This window comes from Amblyomma mixtum, chromosome 6, assembly GCF_055824585.1.
Source record: "Amblyomma mixtum isolate Tamu chromosome 6, ASM5582458v1, whole genome shotgun sequence".
Lineage (NCBI taxonomy): Eukaryota > Metazoa > Arthropoda > Arachnida > Ixodida > Ixodidae > Amblyomma > Amblyomma mixtum.
In genome coordinates, this window is record NC_143017.1 from 123,900,129 (window position 1) to 123,922,673 (window position 22,545).

General features: G+C 50.3%; 2 protein-coding genes across 4 annotated transcripts in view; both read left to right on the forward strand.

The window, feature by feature from the left end:
* LOC149340271 (nephrin-like) overlaps positions 1-22,545 on the forward strand; it is a 382,817-nt gene that overhangs the window by 354,693 nt on the left and 5,579 nt on the right. For 2 of the 3 annotated variants that reach the window (XM_089549015.1, XM_089549013.1), the window contains 2 exons: positions 9,454-9,579; positions 12,588-12,615. In XM_089549015.1, coding sequence (XP_089405141.1) covers positions 9,454-9,579; positions 12,588-12,615 — 154 coding nt within the window. Of the gene's footprint in view, positions 1-9,453; positions 9,580-12,587; positions 12,616-12,775; positions 13,595-22,545 lie in introns of those variants that run through there. The other variant, XM_089549014.1, reaches the window with a different exon arrangement.
* Positions 15,315-20,871, forward strand: LOC149340272 (uncharacterized). Its single transcript, XM_089549012.1, has 2 exons — positions 15,315-17,973; positions 19,399-20,871. Exons 1-2 carry the CDS (start codon positions 15,745-15,747, stop codon positions 20,056-20,058), a joined length of 2,889 nt encoding a protein of 962 aa, XP_089405138.1. The 5' UTR covers positions 15,315-15,744; the 3' UTR covers positions 20,059-20,871.

Genomic DNA, 22,545 nt, shown 5'->3' on the forward strand with positions numbered 1-22,545 from the left:
CTTTTCCTCTCCGTTCCGAATGTCTCTGTTCTCATATAGCTGAGTAGTTATTCGTCCTGGCAACTTTTAAACTCGAGCTCAGATGTCCGCTCACCCGAAGAAACAAACACAAGTTTTAAGCAGCGTGTGCTGGACGGCGGAGTCCCACGTACTTCTGGCACAAACTCGCTACAGAAATCGAAAAACAAGCACAGATCGTGCATTCGAGATGGACCCGGAGGAAACGGCAAAACTAAACACTGAATCGCCGGAACGCGTTTCATCTCGCAGCACCCTTTTTTGTATTTTTTCTTCTCACATTTCTAGGGCGGCGGGTGCCGCGCAGTGCTTGAACATCACGCTCCAGAGGACATGAAAGTGCCGACAGCACAGCCGCCTCCGCTCAGGCGACAGCATCCAGGGTGCGCGCGAAAGTTTTCAGCGGACTTAACCACGCCTTCGCACGTCTCAAGCTTTAGTCTGATTTGCAATTCAAATTTCCGGGTCTGTGCCGCACCCACTAACGTTGCTCGAAGATTCGCCGCTGTATTTGCACCTGTGTTACCTTCCTTTCGGGCCCAAAGATGCGAATCACGGCTCTGAGGCTCATGGTAGGCACACAGAGCGCCACCGTGTCTCCGTAGAGCCTCCTGTACGGCGTGATATATTTTGCCGTGCTAGTAGCGTGTCCCACCAGACATCGGGTCCAGGATCACCGCCGCATTGCCGAAGGAGGAAGGAACGTGGGCCGGAGACGGGGAGTAGGGGAAGTGAAGGAAAAAACTGTATTTACATATTTACATTATTTACATAGAGCGGGACTGAGAATGGCTCTCAGTGGAAGGGGAACGTCTTCGTCAACCGTAGTCGACTGGAGCTAGCAGGCTTCCCTCGGCCACACTCACGGCCGAGTTAAATATCGTTCGGTTTCCCCAGATCCCTGGCTGGGGAATAATGGTCGACGAACACTGTCCAATCGGATGGACCGAAGGGGACGTTCTTCTTACCGCCCACGGCTGGGCAGGTGCGGGTTTTTTTTTTCACTCTCTCGCAGCTGGTTGATGAGAGGAGGAGATGCTGACCCATCCAGCGCTGCGGGATAGGAATCTCCCGAAGTCCTCCAGCAGGTGAATAAACTTGCTTCCCCGCCGAATGCCCAGAACGCGAGTCGGGGCCACAGAATTCTTCAATTATCCGCCAGCGTGACCGGCGCCGGCTCGTCGCCTTGGTGTGGTCGCTCGGACAATAACTCCGGCGCGTCCCCGGCCTTCGCCTCTATAGTGGTCGCCTCCGTTCAAGGAATTTCGCTGGGGTCACTGCTGACAATGGCCCCTGGCATTGCTACACTAATCCGCTGAGGCTCGGAGGGGCATTCCAAGCATCCCACTTCCCATGGTCGTCGCGAGGTTGTTGACCTTGATGAATGTTCACGGTAGCTGCATGATCGGGCCCACGTGGTCCGGGTGGACACAGGTGTGACGGGAACACACAAAGAGAGTTAAGGGGGGGGGGGGGGGTAGAAACACAACAGCACGTCCGCCGCCCGAAGAGGTCTCGTAGTGGTTGCAGCCAACGCTGCTGCGCGCAGAGACCTGGAGTTGTGTCCGTTCGGCCTTTGGTCACAGCTGGGCCCAAAGGTTCTTCTTGCTTCGTTGACAGCTGTAACGAGCTCAACCAGCAAAGTCCAAAGCCCAACAAGCAGAAAGCGCCAAACCGACTTCAAGAACTGCCAAGCTGTTTTCGGTCAACAAAACCTCTTTAGATAAAATGAGCTGTAGCGTGAAATTTACGTCCTCCTCCGAAAGTTGACATGTTTGACCAAACCAGAATACACAGAGCTTGTTTAGCCAAAAGGGAGGAAAATTTCCTAAAATTTTGGGGGGTGCCGTAGCACGGTGTATGTCACAGAAAGCCACCGCCCGTGAGAGCACAAAGGGAAGGTGGAGCTGCTGAACACACATACAAAACAGACAAAAATGATTCCCGCTAAAGCAAAAAAACAAAATACAAATTTGCATAGCGGAATAACGTCTGGGGAGTCAGGAAAGGGCATTACACGGGAAAGCTTCGGCTGAGGCCATCAGCGTTTCCATTACCTCGCACTTTACTGCAATGCATGTAAACTGAGTCCGGCAATGCCAATCTCCAAATTTTCGCTCTCATTTCGCATAGGAGAGTGATATGAACAAAAGACAAAAAACAAGCATTAAACTCAATATGAGATTATGCGTCATATCTGCCCCTTGCGCGGCCGCGGTCCGACAGCTGCTTTAGCAGATGAGACATTGCATAATGCTAGGAATTTCAGCTTGCATTTCTGTACAGGAGAGTTAAATGAACAAAAAGAAACAAGCAATAAACTGAACAGGATTATTCCTCGAAACCGTCCAGAAACAGCGTTACGATTAGAGGAATTTACTGGTTCCTATTCTTCAGCCGCCCTCTGCGCGGCCGCGATCCGATAGCTACTCTAGCAGGTGCAAAATTACACAAGGCTAGAAACTTCCGCTTGGGACCCTGCACTGTTCTTCGTCCAAGTCTCGCGGTTCTGAAGTTTAGCTGACGCTCAGAAAGCAGAATGCGAGAAGGGAGCGAACGAGTGCGAATGCCGTGCCAGCGAATCTGCCTTTCTCGGATTGGGTTCGCGCGTTGCGTCCCCTTAGCTTGTGTTCCCTTCAAGCGGCGCGTGCGAACTCTTGAGCGCTGAGGTGCCAAATTGGGGCGGGTAACCGGTTGTCCGGTTTTCTGTGCAGCAGTCAACATGAGGCGCACTTTCCCCTTCATTAACATTCCCCGTTTGGCCACCTCTATACGCTGCCGCTCTGTGGAAACCCTCGCTGTTGGTTTGCGGGGCGCGTCACTAGCCATTGCGGAACCGTCACAGGTTAAGTCGTCGGCGTTCGCCTCATTGTCAGTTTGTGATCCAGCCTGCTCTGGCTCACTACCGTTAGAGTTTATAAGGCTTACAGGGCCACGTTTGCCCTCTTCACCCGCGTGCTCTGCTGGCTCTGCGAATTCTGGAGCCTTCGAACTGGTAAGGACCTGCGCAGCATTATCTCCAAAACAAAGGCCTTTTTCTTTGGGCAGCATATCCAAGCGATTTGCGAAAATCGAGGGATACTGCATAGGCAGGTTTTGGGAGACCGCTGCTTTGGTCAGACGCAGTTCGAGCGGGCTTTCGATCGCGACGCGGGCAGTTAGTTGGTCGTGTTGGATACCTTTCCTATCCTTATACTGGCGGTACAGCAGGCCAGAACGGAGCTGGAAAGGTATGTTCTTCCGTGACACACCTAGGTCACTTTGGTGACTCAAGTTTCGTAGAGTCTGGTCTTTCTCTTGCTCAGCGGTGAACGTTTCTCTGTCCACACGAAGGAGTTCGAGAAAGCCATCTGAGTGGGGCAACACTAGATTGGAATTCAATTCCTCACCTAGCTCCAGGTCATCACTTGCGCCTGATTCGGAAGACTCACTATAGCTTGCACTACTTTCGGTGCTCTTAACACCTGTGCTAGAAGTGAGTAAGTCCTGGGCTGGCTCGCCGTTAGGTAACGCGGAGCCGTCACAGTTTAAGTCGCCGGCGTCCGTTTCATCGCCAGTCTTTACTAGAGCCGGCTCTGGCTCACCACTGTGAGAATTTATAGGCTTCGGGCTTACAGGTTCAGGTTTGCCCTCTTCAACCACGTGCTCTGCTGGCGCTGCGATCTCACGAGCCTTCGAAATGGTAAGGACTTGCGCAGCGTTATCTCCAAAACAAAGGCCTTTTTCTTTAGGCAGCATATCCAAGCGATTTGAGAAAATCGAGGGATGCTGCTTAGGCAGGTTTTGGGAGATGGCTGCCTCGGTCAGACGCACCCCGAGCGGGCTCTCGATCGCGACGCAGGCAATTGGCAAAGACACGCAGTTTTCATTGACGCATAACTCGTTTTCGGGTGTTCGGTCGCGAGCGGCTGTCGTTCCCTTATCGCTGAACTGATCTTTGTTTCCAAGCAGCGATGAGGCGCATTCCTCGCTTACAGTAGAACTTTCATCTGTCGAGTTCAGCGCGCGACTGCTTTCTGGAGGACTACCTTTTTGCGCTCCTTTTCAACCCTGTCGGCCTCCTCCTTAGCGTTCCTGATTCCCTCCTGAATGACCACCCAGGTCTCCAAAATTTTGTCTCCCTCCTTAGCACCACATTCCTTAATAGCCTCAATCAGCTGCGGCTTTCTGTGACTCTTCCTGGCCTCAATACCCAGCTTTTCACACAGCAACATCAACTCTGGCTTCTTTAGCTTGCTCAAATCCATGGCAACTTCCGAACGAGGACTTTCAATACAAGCTGCTACGTGAAATGCTTAAGCGAGCACGTGCAGAAAAACAATCTACAGGAAGTGATAAATTTCCAGAGTTATCAAGCCTGGCAGATTCTTAAAGAAAGTCAAGCGCTCACCACTGCTGAAGCCAGGACCAAGCGTGGAAGATCCCACCGCTGCCAACCAGTTGATATATTTGTCGATGCTAGAAGCGTGTCCCACCAGGCATCGGGTCCAGGAGCACCGCCGCAGTGCCGAAGGAGGAAGGAAACGTGGGCCGGAGACGGGGAGTAGGGGAAGTGAAGGAAAAACTGTATTTACATTATTTACATTATTTACATAGAGCGGGACTGAGAATGGCTCTCAGTGGAAGGGGAACGTCTTCGTCAACCGTAGTCGACTGGAGCTAGCAGGCTTCCCTCGGCCACACTCACGGCCGAGTTAAATATCGTTCGGTTTCCCCAGATCCCTGGCTGGGGAATAATGGTCGACGAACACTGTCCAATCGGATGGACCGAAGGGGACGTTCTTCTTACCGCCCACGGCTGGGCAGGTGCGGGTTTTTTTTTTCACTCTCTCGCAGCTGGTTGATGAGAGGAGGAGATGCTGACCCATCCAGCGCTGCGGGATAGGAATCTCCCGAAGTCCTCCAGCAGGTGAATAAACTTGCTTCCCCGCCGAATGCCCAGAACGCGAGTCGGGGCCACAGAATTCTTCAATTATCCGCCAGCGTGACCGGCGCCGGCTCGTCGCCTTGGTGTGGTCGCTCGGACAATAACTCCGGCGCGTCCCCGGCCTTCGCCTCTATAGTGGTCGCCTCCGTTCAAGGAATTTCGCTGGGGTCACTGCTGACAATGGCCCCTGGCATTGCTACACTAATCCGCTGAGGCTCGGAGGGGCATTCCAAGCATCCCACTTCCCATGGTCGTCGCGAGGTTGTTGACCTTGATGAATGTTCACGGTAGCTGCATGATCGGGCCCACGTGGTCCGGGTGGACACAGGTGTGACGGGAACACACAAAGAGAGTTAAGGGGGGGGGGGGGGGGGTAGAAACACAACAGGCGCTGGCAAGTGCTCCCGACAACCGCAAAGCCGGCTTTCTTGCGCGGATTAATCGCCGCAAGAACGAACTGTCTCGCGTGCGCAAGTTGTTGTCAGACACGGGAGATGTTCCCTTGCCAGGCGGCGCTGTGATGTCGTTTATAAATACCTGCGTTGATGTATTTAAACCTTGAAATTTCGGATTACTGAAGCTGCCAAAATTTCATACTGAAATAAATAAAGCCATAAAAGTCTCTGAATCGTAGTATCAGTAACCCATTTTCTCTCTACTCCGTTATTCGCATGCATAGTCCTGGAAATGCCAAGTTGAGGCATTTCAGTGTTTGCACGACTCAGGGGTTTCGTGAATTCTCGAGGTCTACTGAACGTAAAAATACAAATGCGTCGGAGCTTCGTATTTTGAAAAATTCTTGTGTGTGCCTGCATCAATATAGTAATGAGGCATGGATAGCGTTACGGGGCCCTCCTTTAAAGAGCACAGCGCCTACAGCCAACAACCAATAACGTGCTTCTGCGAAGACCAGATGCGGAAATGCTCAAGTCACGTGAGGTATTTTCTTTATGAAAAAGCGTTGTTCGGTGTGACTGTGTCATGCTCAGAGAAAAAAATATACTGTGTCAGGTTTCTTGTTTCATTTCCGCAGTACTACAACAATATGCCCGATGAAACAATGCTGATTTAAGTATCAGTTCTGGTTTTCTCTTAGTACGAAGCTTAAAAGTACGCGAAATGTGGCCACCACACGCTTACAAAAATTGCTTTATACAGTCCATAGACTCCCCGTAGATTTGTCTAAAAGATATATAGATTGCGTACACAAATCCTATAAAGCAATCTTCTAACAACCCATGCAATTTTAGACGACTTTTGTCTGTGAAGTATGCTTGATTTATAAACAGGTACCGATTTCTTCTGGTACAAAGCATAATAGAGCACGAAGTCTAGCCGCTATAGACGTGCGACGACATCAAAAACGAAATGTTGAATAGGTGTTTGGGGGCCTCTAATTCGTTTTTTTTCAGGCTTTGATTTCTCCGTGCGAGCGTGCTGGAAGACTAACGCGAAAGCCTTGTTGATAGCGCGTACCGCTGCATGCGACGCGCCTTGGAGGTTGGTTCTCTCATAGGAGAGAGCACGTTCTACCAAACCGTGTTTACGGCCCGCCCGAAAACGCATCAATATATTTTCTCTTCCATGCACTCTGCCCAACGCTAGCATATTATTACTGCGTTTGTTGTGACGCAACAGCAGAGAATGACAACTTCCTAAATAGTGTAAGTTTAAAAGTTTGAGCAACTACAGAAAATTATCGGAAGAGGTGTGGGTGTAATGGTTGGATGAAGGGGCAGGGGGAGGGAGAGGGGGCTTAAAAGAGAGGAAATTCATTCGACATTTTCATTCCAAACATCATGGTGCTATGACGTCTAGAGCTGATGACCTCTTAGGCTTCGTAAACCTACAAGTGAAATGGAGATCAATACATGGAAAGGCGCTTATAAACAATGTGTCATTTCATGCGCTAGCCTTGTGCCTCGGGATGAAGATAGAGCATTCGTGCCTTCCTTTTTTTTTTTTTTAGCACGACGCGTACAAATGAAAGGTCATTTCTCCTGCAGAAACCAGCTCTCTCCTTGATGTGCGTTACCATTGCAGCTGGTACTTTAGAGCGTAGAACACAACAAGTGGGTGTGTTCCCCGCGAAACATATTTTATGCCGACAAGACATTATGTACAAAAAATTCCGCGGGCTCAATTTTTTCGGCAGCTTAGTGTCCCGTCTTAGCCCATGTGAAATTCTATCCCTAGTCATAGCTTCGTGGCAACGGCTCAGGGATAGCATTCTTGCATTTCCGTCATTTTATTTTCTCTCCATCTCTGTCACTTTATACTTTGCTGGTTTTCCTGCCCAAAATATCGAGTGACAATATTGTCATGGCCGACTTCTGTCAGCCGAACGTGCCCGACAACCCGTAACGCTGAAGGTCTAATGTTGAGGAGAGAAGCATTTCGATAATTTATTTCTTTTAAGGGAGATACGGAATACTTTTAGCAATGCCCTTTCCACTCTGGCATCATGGTCTTTAATCTTTTCCCTCTTAACGGCAAGAGTGATGGCTTGTTTGTGCTTCATACCGGAGATATCGTTTAGGCATGCATTCTTGCTTCAGCATGCATATTCAGCTGATCGTTGGTTGCGCTGTCTCTTTCCTCTGCGCATTCATTTTACCACTTAAGTTGTGTTAGCGCCAGCACGGAAACAGTGTTTGATTTCACTACCTTGTGCTTTTTGGTAATTTTCAGTTTTTACCGACTTGGGAAAATCAGAAGATGGGTTAATGAAAAGAGCGCGTTGATCACTGGCCTTAACGGCGTTTCATGCGCTTTCCTTGTTTTTATGTTGTTTTTTTCGGCATTTGATTGTAATCTGCCGGACTGGTGGGAGAGGCCTTTGCCCTGCACTGGGCGTAGTCAGGCTGATGATGATGATGATGACGCAGCAAAGCTGGCGTACACATTATTCACTAAATTCTTGTTTTGCGTTCAGGTCTGGTTTGGCTCACTTTTGATCCTGATTTCAAAGAAACTAGATTTTTTTATTCCCGGTTTCAGACGTTGGCTTCATTGTGCTTAGACACGTGGATGCCATGGTTTTTGAAGGCATTGTATATCTCAGCTATTGAACATGACATTTATCAATAACGTAGCCTTCATCGGTGCCTCAGCTTCAGAGCACAAGTGTTGCTCGGTTCGCAGTCTGGTTTCTGTGCTTCGCTGTTTCTGGTGTAAGAAATAATTTCCAGATACTTTGGTTTCAATAATATTTTAGTAATTACTCTCTGACTACTATTTTATTGTTCTAAGATTTCATGCCAGGTTATGAAATTCCTTACTTTTGCAAAAAGCTGCGAAGATCGCATTAGATTGGCCTCACAGAAGCATATATTATCAATGCAGATAAGCTTGCATTTTACACTCTAGAATCCAATCATCGATGCACAAAATAAGGCTGCAATTTACGATCCGCTTGAGTCGATCATTGTAAAGGTGAAGAAAAGAAAATCAAGAAGATTTATTTTCACTGTACGTGAACTTTGCGGATCGCTTGGCGGACTAAAAGAGATGCTACTACCAGTAATTTTTTTTATTCCATGGTTCTCGTACAGTGTCGTATCGCAAGAGTAAGCAAAATACCCGTAGATGCGGCAAGTCGCGAACCTGACTTCCGTATTAACCATCTCGCGAATCTAATTCCCGCTTCGTAATCGAGGAACGGACATCATGTATATCCTATAACGAGGGAGTAATTACTCATTGACATCCACCCGAGCGCAGCCATACGGCTGCAAAGGAAAGCTGCACAGCTTTTTCAGAAACTTCGTAGTTGAAGAAAAATTCGTCCTGGTCCGGGGGTTCGAACCCGAGACCACCGCTTCACAGGAGCAGTCGCTCTACCAAGTGAGCTAACCGGGACGGCAAGCTTATGGTAGGGCGAGAGCGAATCGATCAATAACTCGAAGTGGGAACAGTGTTGGCCAAATGTTTAGGGGAATCCCCAAAGGTGGAGTATATTTATAATAAGGGAGTAATTACTCATTGACATCCACCCGAGCGCAGCTGTGTAGCTTTGCTTTGTAGCCGTATGGCTGCGCTCGGGTGGATGTCAATGAGTAATTACTCCCTTATTACAAATATACTCCACCTTCGGAGATTCCCCTGAACATTTCGCCAACATCTATATCCTGCAGAGAAGAAGCACGATTGTTGGGACACAATCTGTCTGATGAAGCTGAAATCTCCTGGCTGCTCTTAAACAGGTTATGATCAGGCATGCGGCAATATAGAGGTACCCCGCGATGTTTTTGTATATTATTCCGAGTACGAACTGCTTAGTCACGGTATAGCGAAAGTTTTTGCATCCTTTCCTTTCTGCCCAAGCTACCGTACATTTTTTCCTTTCCTTGCAGGGATGCGATATAGAAACGAACACGTTTTTCTGAGACCCACGCTATTCTCCCTCATTTTTTAATAACGGCTTACTCTCATCGAAAGTCCCGGCATTCCTTTAGACAAATTTCCTATGCCAGAAGTGCTTTATAAACATCAATCGGATTTTCCAGGTGACTCGCTGCAGCTGACCATGAGTCCTCTCCTGGGAGTTCTGATCGGTGCTGTGGCGGCGCTCATCCTCGTAGCCATCATCATCGTCATCATCATGAGGATGCGCGCTCACGACAACGACGCAGGTGAGACTCGCATACTACTGTGCATGGGCCAATGACGCACTGATAACTAAAATTCTTGATTGTTGCGAGCCGAAAGAGTTACATTCGAAACAAATCATTGCCAAAATACTTGGCTCACGGTTCGTATGAAAATAAAAATTGGTTTTTGAAGGAAGGAACTGGCGCAGTAATTGTCTCACATTTCGGTGGGCACCTGAACCGCGCCGTAAGGAGGGAGGAAGGTGAGAGTGGAAGAAGAAAATGAAGTAAAATGGAGGGCTTCGAAATAATTTCGACCACCTCGGGATATTTAACGTGCACTTACATCACACAGCACACAGGCGCCTGTGCGTTTAGCCTCTATCGAAACGCGGCCGCCGCAGCCGGGATCGAATCCGGCCACTCCGGCTCAGTAGGCTAGCACCTAACCACTGAGCCTCCGTGGTGGTTGCGGCCCGTATCCATTAGTTGTTTTCTGGTACTGAAGCGTGCAATATTTTTTGAGCTGAAAAAAATATTGTAATCGTCGTTCTTGCCTGTTCTTCTATATTCACATCACACTGGGACCGCGTATCAGTAACTGCTAACAGTGACTGAAGCCGAATAGCTTTCCTTTCTTGCATTGCGGCACTTAGATTAACGTTAACTCGATTTTTTTCCTTGTGGTTAATGCCGTCTGCGATAAGTTCTATTTCTATTTTTTGTCTATTCGTTAATTGCTCTATGGAAACGCACTTTGATAGGAGTGATCTTCTTATTGGAGCTCCAGTCACAACCTAGCAACACATCTTCAGTCGTTGTATTCCGGACCATGATGGAACGCAGAAAGACGCCCACGTTTTCAGAACCCACCTGCACTTCTACGCCTGTTATTTGTTCAGCAGTCGCAGTTGAAGCTGTGTGGAGATCGGCGACGCTCGAAATTGGGCCAACGGTCGTCTTGCCTTTTTTTCTCATTCAATATTACGCTTCACAGAGAAACTGCCAGCGTAGCGTGCCGTGTTCGGCGGACGCGGTAGCCGGAGGCGCTCTTTCCGGGCCTGATCAATAACGCCTGCCAGCGAGAGGGAAATTACCTGTCAACAACATTCGCGCTGGCCTACATAGAGGGAGTCTGTGATTGGGAATTTCGGAGACGCTGCCTACTGTGGCTACCTGCTTCCGCTCATCGGCTATGTAGCTAACTTGGGACTGTATCCACAGCGTCGGACAATTGTGCATCCAAGGCCAGGTTTTTCGGCGCGCACATAGCCAATACGCAGTCGGTTGTACGATTTATAATCATTGACCTACCAAAAAAAAAAATATTGTTCGACGTATGGCCTTTAGCAAAGTCCAGAAAATTAGGAGAAACACTTCTAATTCAAGTACTGCGCGCCGCTGAACATAAAAAATGAGGCCGAGAAATTTGAATTTTTAGCACATCCCGCTGATTTCCTGGAGTCGTCATAGATAGTCTGTACGAGCCAAAGAAGCATTTTGCAAATAGGTCTGCAGGCGGAAGGAACAGTGGGTGACTATTATCAACTTCACGAATTTTTCATCCATTCCACGAAGCACGAACAAAGGTTTGTGCTTCAGCATTCGGTGGGCTCAGTATTTCCTGTTGTACTTGCATCGTCTGGTTCCACTCATTCCTCTTTCCTTGCCATTGTCTCCTTCTTTCACCTTATTTTCAGCCATGGGTCAACAACCTGACCAACAGGCAGTGTTTTTGCTTTACTTCTTCTGTGTGATAACGCTGTTCTATGTGATAAGACGAAACTGTTCGTTTATCGATCAAAACTTGAGCGCTGATTGAATTACAGTTCGTTGATTTCTCACTAAAGACTAGCTCTTTAAAACCTTCGTCATGAAAGTGTATCACCAACGGCCAGATTACGATCCGATCGAGATAGGGACGAGCTTATGCACCAGATGAGCTTACTTCATTAAAGACATCCTGCGCTTCAACGCTGGTTTAGAACGCTCTGCCCTCCTTCCACGGCCTTTATGCCTTTCGCAACCGAGCGGCCCTAAATTGCTTAGAAACTCCGCACAGCCCCGCGCTACAAGCCGCGCGGGCAGAAAGCCTGAAAGGATCCCTTTCCGCTTCTCTCAGCTCGAGGTGAATGACGCTTCTCGCTACGCGTAGGAAGCGCGCGAAAGAGGCTCGTGATTCTTTGATGTACCTTTGACGGAGAGGCTTCTCCAAACCCTTTTGACTCTTCTCCCCTTCCTCAGCCTTGCGCTAAGAGTTTGGCTCTCTCTCTTCCCCACTTGGCTTCTGCGCGATGAGGCTGCGTTACGGAGACACGGCCTATATCCCACGAGCTTTGAGCCTGGGACGTCGGCGACTTCAGCGGCCACTAGACGGCGCTTTAATTAGATGGCGCGTAGCTGACTTGAGCAGCGGTGGCGCTGCTACCCCCCCCCCCCCCCCCCCTCCCCTCAGGCCTCAGCGTATAGGCAGGCATGGGGCTATAAGTGGGTCGGTGCACACTGGTTTGCATAGCTTGCACATGCGTTGCTAGGGCTAATATATCAGCTATAGATGTAATAGAACAATGTAAGATTCGTTGCTTAGGTTTTCATTGTGAGAAATTTTGTGACTGAGACAACTTGAGATATATTGGACGGCGCAAATAGAGCTACTGGCCATATGCTTAAGCCTAAAAGTACATAAAAAGAATCTGATGCTGGTACTCTCGCAGATAAGACGCATAGATAAGTAATATTTCCTCGCAATCTTTGAAAGCTTGGCGAGGTGTGACGCTGCAAGGTATTCAGCCACGCCAACAGACCCTCGGTCAGTGCTTGTCTCTCTGCAACCGCGTCAGAGTGTTGTGACTTTGATAGAGATGAGAAGTATTTGAAGATACCTCGGTTTGCTTTAAATTGGTCAATTAAATCTTCTTTCATTGTGTCGGATTCATTTCACTGAGGTATACTTGGGCGGTACTATGATGCCAGTAAACATAAACATAATTACCTTCTCCTGCTCTTGAAAGTTTCATGGATTTTTTCTTGTTTTATTTCATTTTTTACAGATTCAAGAGAGCTCAACACTGCTGAAAAGTGAGTTCTACGGTGTTTTTACATGATGAACCTCTTTGAGCAGCGCTTCTCTCTTTCTAATTTTCTTTTACCACAGAACTAGTGTAAAGTACCACTCCGCTTCGTTTTCAAGGGCCGTGTTGTTTGTGAAATCGGAATGTCTCCAACATTTTTGTCGCAGCAAGGCAACGGCTTCTCCCGGCACAGTCTCAGGCAACGTGGGCCGAAACGGCCGAGCAACGCCTTAGCTATACCAGTGGCGCCATCCAGGCGGAAGACAATGAGTGAGCGGCGAAACACAGCATTGCGAAGATTGTGCAGCTGAGGCACTCGCCTGCATGATTCATGTCCATTCGCGGCCACCGGCATTCAAATGGAGCCACTGGCATCTATGGCTCGTCGTTCTGCCGTTTCGGCGTACGCAGTCTGGAACTGTACAAGCGTGCGTGATGTGGTTGCCTTTTAACGAAGCCGAGAAACATCAGTCCCAAGAGAACGAAGCGAGCAACGCGTTTCCCGCGTGCGCGAAAAACTCAAGGCCTACTTGCCCAATTAAAGGCCTGGTTTGCTTCGTTCGAAGAATTTTTCGGTTGCTTAAAAACACCTTCTGTAGAATGTTTCTCTTTGTGACCCTGGATGGTGTGCAAGGTTGGAACTGTTATGTCGTCTTAAGCTCTCTGCGATGCCTATCTGTAGTTCCTCCTTGGTTCTTGAAATAAAATATACCTTCTTATGTGGCGTGCCTCAGAAGCGACGACATGCTATCTAGGGCCACACTTGGTTCCCTTAACTAAGTTGTAGTGTCTTGTTGAGGACTGTCTTAATAAGCAATGATGTGGAATACTTTGTTGTGCACCAGTTTTGTACCCGCGTACAAACTGCGTTCGAAATGGCTCGCTATAACAGCAAGACAATGAATGATTCATGTGGACTGCAGTGGCGTTCCTTTAGGCTGCTCCATCTCTCTATCAGGCTTGCTTCATATACTAGAAGGGGTATTCGTATTAAAAATTGGGAGAACCAGATATTATGAGGTGCTCGATAGCACGGCCATAATAACTCTCCTGTAACGTAGTTGTCGGTAAGATTACACTGAGGGAAATTAGCTAAGAAAAGAACTGTCGTAGCATCGCTCCACCGCTCTGTTAAAAGAAAAAGATATCTTTTCTAATTCAGGAAATAACTACGACATCAGTAAAATAGGTTGAAGAGGCAAAGTGAGTTTTGAGAATACATTTCTGCGCGCTGCACATTCCTCAAGGCACCATTTCACAGACTTCCTCCAGGTTTGCCTCTGTTGTGAATGTTCGTTTATTGATTTATAGGGGTTTAACGTCCCAAAGTGACTCGGGCTATGAGGGACGCCGCATTGAAGGGTTCCGGAAATTTAGACCACCTGTGGTTCTTTAACGTGCACTGACATCGTACAGTACAGAGGCCTCTAGAATTTTGCCTCCATCGATATGCAACCGCCGCGGCCGGAATCGAACACGCTTCTTTCGGGTCAGCATCCGAGAACCATAACCATTAAGTCACCGCGGCGGCTTGTTGTGAATGTGAGCAGAAAAAAAAATACACAGGCGATAAAGCTATGTTATATACGACGCATCTGGGTTAGCATTATTGGAAGTACATTTGATTTCATAGCGATCGCTTAACCATTAATTCTTCGAATTTAGTTTGGCCGCTTCTGTTGCGTACTGTTGCTGCATCAGCTTCTGGTGGGTATAAGCTTCTGAAGGATGCAGTTGGGTGGAGGTGGACTGAGGTATGTGGAGGATATGGAAGGTGGGGTGTAGGGTTCGGCACGCTGCCGCCTCTTTTTGTACATGTGTTACGAACATTCCGCGAGAGGAGAGTGGACTAGGCTGCGCGCCCCGTTTTGTTTCGTTTTGTTTGTTTTGTTTTAGTGCGTGCCGTTGGAAGGCGAGGAGCGGCTCGAACGCCCATGCACTTCGGTTGGTCTCCCCGTTCGTTCTTGCGTTTTCCCTTGCCACTCCAGATGGCGGGGCTCTCTGCCGACATCGACCTTGGGCTCCTGTCCCCCATCTTCCCGGAATCCTGCCTCCCGGGGGGGGAGAAGCCGCCGGCCATAAACAAGCGAGAACGGTCTCGGTTTCGTCGCGTTACGCGACGGGCGGTATACTAGGCCAGCACGGTTAGGAGCTGAAAGTGTCCGTTGGCCCCACACATCTGGCGCGCCTCCGCTCCACTTGGCGGAGGATTGCGCAGCCACGTAGGGAGGAATTTCGGGGTGAGGGAAAAGGCGCTGACATCAGTTCTGAGCTTTCTTATTCGTTAAAACTGATGTCAGGCGGGAAGCTGTAGCACTGTTTATTTTTGCGTGTGGAAAGGGGCGCTGGAAAATCGGAGTGGACTCTCGAGGAGACCCGCGCCCGAGGGCTTTTTTTGCTAGCTACTCGTAGCTGTCAGGCGCTCGGTCGGGCCGAGCGCGGAGTAGCGGCCGTTGAGAGCTGGTGCAAGGCGCGCCAGTTCGACTGTTGGGACGTGGTGTCCCTCGCCTCTGTGCAGGCGGTCGGCTAGGCCGGCCGCGATAGTTTGGCCGTACTGAATCTTGTACACATCTGTAAATAGCCTGTATAAAAGTTCATCGTTTCTCTCTGAATCGCTCCGCCTGGAAGTCACTTCATCGAGAAGCCTTCAAGCGGTGCATCCAGTTGCTGGAAACCACCGGACCAACACCACCGGAACAACTTTACTGGCGCAGTCGACAGTACTGGTGCACTGCAGCGGCCCCCAGGAGAGGACGAAGTTCGGTATCCAAGGCGAGATACCGAGTGGACGACAGGCTAAGGGTACGAAGGTGCGAGGAGCATCGGGCGTGAAACGCCGAAGACAAGGCCTTCTGCGGACAGAGGGTGGCATCCCTGAGCAACGGCGGCAATTGGGAAATTGAAGCGGACACGACCTTCAGCGGACGCCAAGTGGCATCCCCGAGCAACGGCAGCCGCTAGCGGCTTCAATCGGCACCTCAAGAGGTCGACTCCATTCTTGCCCGAAAAGAGGACACTGCGAGCAGCTCCGAGTGAGTTCCCTGGTTCCTTTTTCTTGGCGGTCACTGTTTGACTACGGCGGGCGTAGTTAATGATAACCCGATTTGGGCATCTTAACCCTGACAAGGCATCCACAATGAACAGCGATAGTGACAGTGGTGACAGTAGGGACGGTGGTGACAAGGGCATCAATGAGGTGTCGAGGCCACGGCGTAGCCAAAACATTGATAAAGAGCTGGAATTGTACGAAAAAAAGATAAAAGCCTTAGAGCTTGAAATGCAAATCATTCGTGCTCGAAGCCAGAATGCTGCGCCTTCCGAAGACGAACGGTTGAGACAGTACGCTAAGCTGCTCGCCGGCGCGTTTCCCAAATTGCCTGCAGACGGTGAAGTGCCCGTCTGGTTTGAATCAGTGGAATGCTCGCTCAGGGCTTACAACGTTCCGAAGGAACACTGGGCGCAGCTTGTGTTCCCAGTGCTGGCCGAGCGGGTGACTTACTTATCGACTCGGTTCACCGCAGAACAGCACAGAGACTACGATAAGTTGAAGACGGTGGTCCTAGACGAGTTAAAACTTTCAGCCGCAGAGTACCAAAGGCGGTTTTCAGGGGCCACCAAGAGGCGCGAAGAGACTTGGAAGGGTTTTGTCACACGCGTCCAGAGTTATTTAAATTTTTATTTAAAGTCTCGGGGCGTGTCGACTTTTGACGGACTTCTGAAGCTTCTGGTCGCCGACCAGCTCAAAGAGGGGCTATCAGAAGAAGCACGGAAATATGTCAAGCTGCGCGAGGGTGAGAAATGGCTGAACGCGGATGATATAGCCGCATTGCTGCAGACGTACGAGGAAGCCGCCGGGAAGGGAAGCGCACAGAGGAAAGCCGACAGCTTTAAGGGTTTTGATAACCGGCCAAAACCGAGGTCTGAGGCCCCACCTGCTCAGAAGCCTGGGGCAGAACGAGGAGACGTAAGGGCTGCAGTCAGGCCAGGAGGAGAAAAGAGAAAGGAATCGCGATCGGGTGGCTGTTTCCGATGCGGAAGCTGGCGGCACGTTGTTGCGAACTGCCCATTTGATCGTGAGAACCCAGCTGACAAACGAGAGCGCCCGCCGCGCGAGGATAGGTTAACGGCACGCGTGTCCACCCATGCCTCGGAGACCACGCGTCCAACTCTCAGGGACGTTAAAATCAGCTCTCGGGAGGCAGTTTTCAGCGCCATTGTGGACACCGGCGCAGATATCACCGTAGTGCGCGAAAGCCTTGTACCTGAAGAGTTTGTATCCCCACATGGGACAATCGATCTCATCTCCGCCTTCGGAGAAAAAGTAGAGGCGAAACTGGCAGTTGTTCCTTTGAAGCTGTATCGTGGTGCTTCCTTAATTGAAAATGTGGATGATGCGACACCGGTGACGTGTGCGCTCACCGACAAGCTCACGCACGCCGATTGCCTGATCTCGGCAGACGCATGGGAACAGCTGCACGACACGCGCAAATCGGACAGCGAGGGTCTCGTGCAGGCGGTTGGAACTCTGCCGCCGCCGGGTGAAGACAGACCGGATGAATCAGGGCCAGACGCGGGTGCCGAGTCAGTTTTGACGTTCGAGGACGAAATCCTGCCCGAGCAGACCCTTGACAGAAATGAAGGAGAGCAATCACAGACGGATAGCACGGCTGAGCTTGGCGGAGCACAGAAGTTTCGGGTTGAGCAGCGTGAGGACGAGACACTGCGTGAGGCCTGGCAGAACGCTAAGCAGGGAAAGGCGGGCATGTCAGTCGTAGACGGAGTTTTGTATCATAAAGACCAGGTGCTAGGCCAGGGGGTACAGCAGCTAGTGCTGCCAAGATTACGGCGCGAGGCCGCACTAAGCCTAGCACATGAGTCCTATTGGGGGGGACACCTGGGCTTTCGCAAGACTAAAGCTCGCCTCAAGTACAGTTTCTACTGGCCGGGCATGGAGTCAGATATTCGCAATCACTGTGACAGCTGCCATGGCTGTCAAGTGCGTTCAGACCGCCGGCGAACTGACAGGGTACCGATAACGCCTCTCACTCGCCCGAAGTTTCCTTTCCAGAAAGTGAACATAGATGTCATAGGTCCGATCGAGCCATCGTCTGGCCGAGGACATAGATACGCGCTTTGCATAATAGATCTGTGCACGCGTTGGCCAGAAGTAGTCTGCCTTAGGTCTTTGTCCGCCAGGGCAACCTGCGATGCGCTGCTTTCGGTGTTTAGCCGGACGGGTGTTCCCGAGGTAGTGTGCTCAGACTGCGGCACCAATTTTACAGCCGCCCTTACGAAGGAATTTCTTGGAAGGCTCGGCTGTACCCCACGCTTTTCCGCCCCAAATCATCCGGAAAGCAATGGGTCGGTGGAGAGGTGGAACAGAGTCTTTAAGACCATGCTCTCACACGTAATTGAAAAGGAACCGAAAAACTGGGACAAGTTCATCCCTTTTCTTCTTTGGGCCTATCGAGAGGTGCCGCACGACACCACTGGCGTGTCGCCCTTCCGAATGCTTTACGGCCGAGACCCAGTAGGACCACTAGGTATCCTAAAGCAAAGCTGGGCGGGAGATATTGAAGTACCCGGGGAACTGGCGAGCGCCCCGGCGGAGTACCTGAAGAAGCTGAAAGCACAGCTCGAGATCGCGGCCGACACCGCAGAGCTAACGACTAGAAAACAGCAGGAGGCGTACTCGTCACACTACAACAAGCATGCAATGGTGAAAATCTTTCGCGAAGGCGAGGCGGTCCTCGTCTTCGACGAAAAGAGGCCAGGGAAAATGTACCCGAAGTGGCTGGGGCCGGGGGTGGTGACAAAAAGGTACCGCGAGCACTCGTACTACGTACAGATGAGTGACGGTCGCCGCATGCTAGTACATGCAAATAAGCTACGCCCCTACGTCGGCAAGGTGGGTTCGGTGAGCGTCATATTTCATGACGATTGCGACTTCGGAGAAGTCGAATACACCCCGCGCGCACAGAACCTCCTGGAGGACTGTGTAGTTCTTAAGCCTGATAGAACAAGCCACTTAGACAGGGATGCCGCGGCGCTGGCGCACGCCACGTTCGAGCAGCACCAGGCATTGTTTCGGAATGAACCCTCTATCGCACGCGTGGGCGAGCACAGCATAAAACTCGCGGAGGGGGCAAATCCAAAGCGAGGGCACCCTTATAGGATCCCAGAGGCTTTAAAAGACGAAGTAACGAGGCAGATTGATGAACTCCTCGAACAAGGCCTCATCTACCCATGCAAAAGCCCTTTTGCACACCCGATCGTGTGTGTTCCAAAAAAGGGCGGGTCGGTACGTCTTTGCATAGACTATCGAGCGCTGAATGCGGTGACCGAGACGGACGCATTTCCTATGGGTTGCCCCCAGGAGCTGATCATGCGAGTCGGAGCCGCGAGGTTCATAACCCTTCTTGACCTCAGGCGCGGCTATTGGCAGGTGCCGCTCGCTGAGGATTCTCAGCTTCCGACCGCCTTCATCTCGCACCTAGGTCAATTTGCCTGGCGGGTGATGCCTTTCGGTCTTAAGAACGCGGCGGCTACCTTCCAAAGGAACATGAACCAGTTACTAGCCGGGCAGGAAGAATACGCTTGCGCCTATCTAGACGATATCGCCGTGTTCAGCCCATCGCTCGAATCGCACATCCGTCATCTGCACCGTGTGTTTTCCACTTTGGAGGAGGTGGGCCTGCATGCTAGCTGGGAAAAGTGCCAAATAGCGCTGCCCTCAATCCGCTACCTGGGGCATGTTGTCGGTTCAGGCCAGCATGGCCCAGCCAAGGAGAAAATTGAGGCTATTGAAGGCATTCAAGTCCCTAAGACCAAGAAAGAATTGAGGAGCTGCCTAGGGCTATGTGGCTACTACCGTAGCTATGTTCCGAATTTTGCAGAAATCGCTCTGCCACTAACACGCCTAACGGGCAAGGGCGTGCCGAATAAAATACCATGGCCAGATGACGCCGACAGAGCCTTCAAAGCCCTGAAAAAAGCTCTATGCGAGGCGGTTGCACTGACCACTCCGGACCCACGGAAGCCGTATCTGCTTTTCACAGACGCGTCGGCAGTAGCAGCTGGTGCCTGTTTGGCGCAGCTTTCTGACAACGGCACTGAGACGCCGATAGCCTTCGCCAGTCACAAATTTGCACCCTCGCAAATGCGATGGGCTGCAATCGAAAGGGAGGCATTCGGGGTAATCTGGGCACTAAAAAAGTTTGAGACGTGGGTATTTGCCGCCGCCGTGACTGTCATCACTGACCACAATCCGCTCTCGTTTCTTACGAGCAGCGTGCCCCAAAGTGCAAAGCTTACGCGCTGGGCTCTGGCGCTCCAACGTTACAATGTTAACATTGAGCATCGCAGGGGAGTCGACCACGGTAACGCGGATGCCTTGTCTAGGATCCCCAACGCTTGTTGGAATAGTACACTGGCTGACGTCCCGCAGTGACCGCTGGGAAACTGGACGAGGGAACAGTGCACACAGACTCGTTGGACTTAAGAGACACACCCTGATCCAACCCAGCGAAAGTGGTAGTGTTCTGTGTGTGTTTGTTTGGTGGACTCTCTAGCATGTATCTGTGAAGTGTGTGACGAAAGGCCGCGGCATGCTGGCCCACAGGCTCCTGCAGCTTACTCGTGCCGATGTACTGAACTGCTATACTTGCCGAACCCTTTTTGTTGTTTGTTGCCTCGGCTTATCTCTTAATAGATTAGCCGAGTCTTGGGGGGAAGGTGTAGGGTTCGGCACGCTGCCGCCTCTTTTTGTACATGTGTTACGAACATTCCGCGAGAGGAGAGTGGACTAGGCTGCGCGCCCCGTTTTGTTTCGTTTTGTTTGTTTTGTTTTAGTGCGTGCCGTTGGAAGGCGAGGAGCGGCTCGAACGCCCATGCACTTCGGTTGGTCTCCCCGTTCGTTCTTGCGTTTTCCCTTGCCACTCCAGATGGCGGGGCTCTCTGCCGACATCGACCTTGGGCTCCTGTCCCCCATCTTCCCGGAATCCTGCCTCCCGGGGGGGGAGAAGCCGCCGGCCATAAACAAGCGAGAACGGTCTCGGTTTCGTCGCGTTACGCGACGGGCGGTATACTAGGCCAGCACGGTTAGGAGCTGAAAGTGTCCGTTGGCCCCACACATCTGGCGCGCCTCCGCTCCACTTGGCGGAGGATTGCGCAGCCACGTAGGGAGGAATTTCGGGGTGAGGGAAAAGGCGCTGACATCAGTTCTGAGCTTTCTTATTCGTTAAAACTGATGTCAGGCGGGAAGCTGTAGCACTGCTTATTTTTGCGTGTGGAAAGGGGCGCTGGAAAATCGGAGTGGACTCTCGAGGAGACCCGCGCCCGAGGGCTTTTTTTGCTAGCTACTCGTAGCTGTCAGGCGCTCGGTCGGGCCGAGCGCGGAGTAGCGGCCGTTGAGAGCTGGTGCAAGGCGCGCCAGTTCGACTGTTGGGACGTGGTGTCCCTCGCCTCTGTGCAGGCGGTCGGCTAGGCCGGCCGCGATAGTTTGGCCGTACTGAATCTTGTACACATCTGTAAATAGCCTGTATAAAAGTTCATCGTTTCTCTCTGAATCGCTCCGCCTGGAAGTCACTTCATCGAGAAGCCTTCAAGCGGTGCATCCAGTTGCTGGAAACCACCGGACCAACACCACCGGAACAACTTTACTTGGGGCCTTGCTGGTGGGAGATCCATTTTTACGGGTGGCTGGCGAAGGTTCACCCACTGGGGTGTGCTTCGAACAAGGCTCCTTCCTTGCCCGGAGTCTACCCAGGAGGTGCCTTGATCCGCTAGGGGCACTGAGGGATGGAGGCTTCAGACATACGCAGACACCACGGTTACATCGCTGAAAGACGGCTATACTTCTAACGCAGTAACGTTTATTTTCCATCTTCGCTTCATAAGTAGGCCTTATCACACATGCACAGGACAAGTCTGCTCAGCTCTACAGATGACAGCATGATGGAATTTAAACACAATAATTTATTGCGTCAAAACATTAACCATACGAGTGAAATTTGGAAGCACTCTTGTCGTCGTCTTGTAAACCTATAGGGACTAGAATCTACTAAAACAATCCTTTGAAAAAATCAGTTGTCCTCCAATTCCATCCATATTTCTGTTTTATATCTAAAACGCCACGTGCCGTTTTTCTTCTCAAAAGTATTCGCTTTCCACAATTCTTTCTATCTTCATGTATTGTTGAGAGGGGAAATAATTTGATTTGGGCTTGACAAGGTCTCGAAAAGTGCAAAACGCGGCGGGAACGGCAGCTCATGACGTTCTTTTTCGTTTATTTGTGGAGCGGTTATCAACGTCGGAAAAAAAAATAAGAAATTGCGCTTTAACACAACGTAAGAAATAAAGATATGAAAAAAAAAAACTTATATCCGGTCCGGGTGTCCGGTCACTGAGCGGAGAACCATAAGTGCCGAAAAAATACACAAATACACTGAACGGGAGCTCTCAAAGAAAATAAATGTGAAGAGTAAGATAATACTCCCTTCGGGAATGAAATGGCAAAAATCTCGCGTTTTGTAAGCGTTGCAGGGGCAAGAAAGGAAAAGCAGGAAGCACAGAGGAAGACGAGTATTCAGAAAAAGAACGCAAAAAATGGAGAGGCAGCATAGATCGTAAAAAAAAAGAGCCAGGAGAAAAACACAAAGTGTTCAAAAAGTTCAAGGACAGCCATAATGCGGTCAGCGCGCCTTCGGCGATGCGGGTTGTGTGCTGCGCGTTCAGATAGAGTTTTGATAAACGGCGTGCCTTATGAACACCGCTTGATATATATTACTTTGCGAATTTAATTTCCGGAGCACCCGCCCTCCGGCCGTCTCTATGCAGCGCGGATCAATCGGTTTAGTCGTGGTAGCCCCATCTATTTCAGATGGGAGCAAACTTATAAGCATTTCTAAAGTTGTTCCCAAAGAAGAAAGTTATAAAG

Coding starts and splice junctions, on each gene's coding strand:
- LOC149340272 (XM_089549012.1), top strand. CDS start 15,745: ATGAACAGCGATAGTGACAGTGGTGACAGTAGGGACGGTGGTGACAAG. Junction 17,974..19,398: donor ATCCGGAAAGCAATGGGTCG/GTGGAGAGGTGG, acceptor CCAGCCAAGGAG/AAAATTGAGGCTATTGAAGG.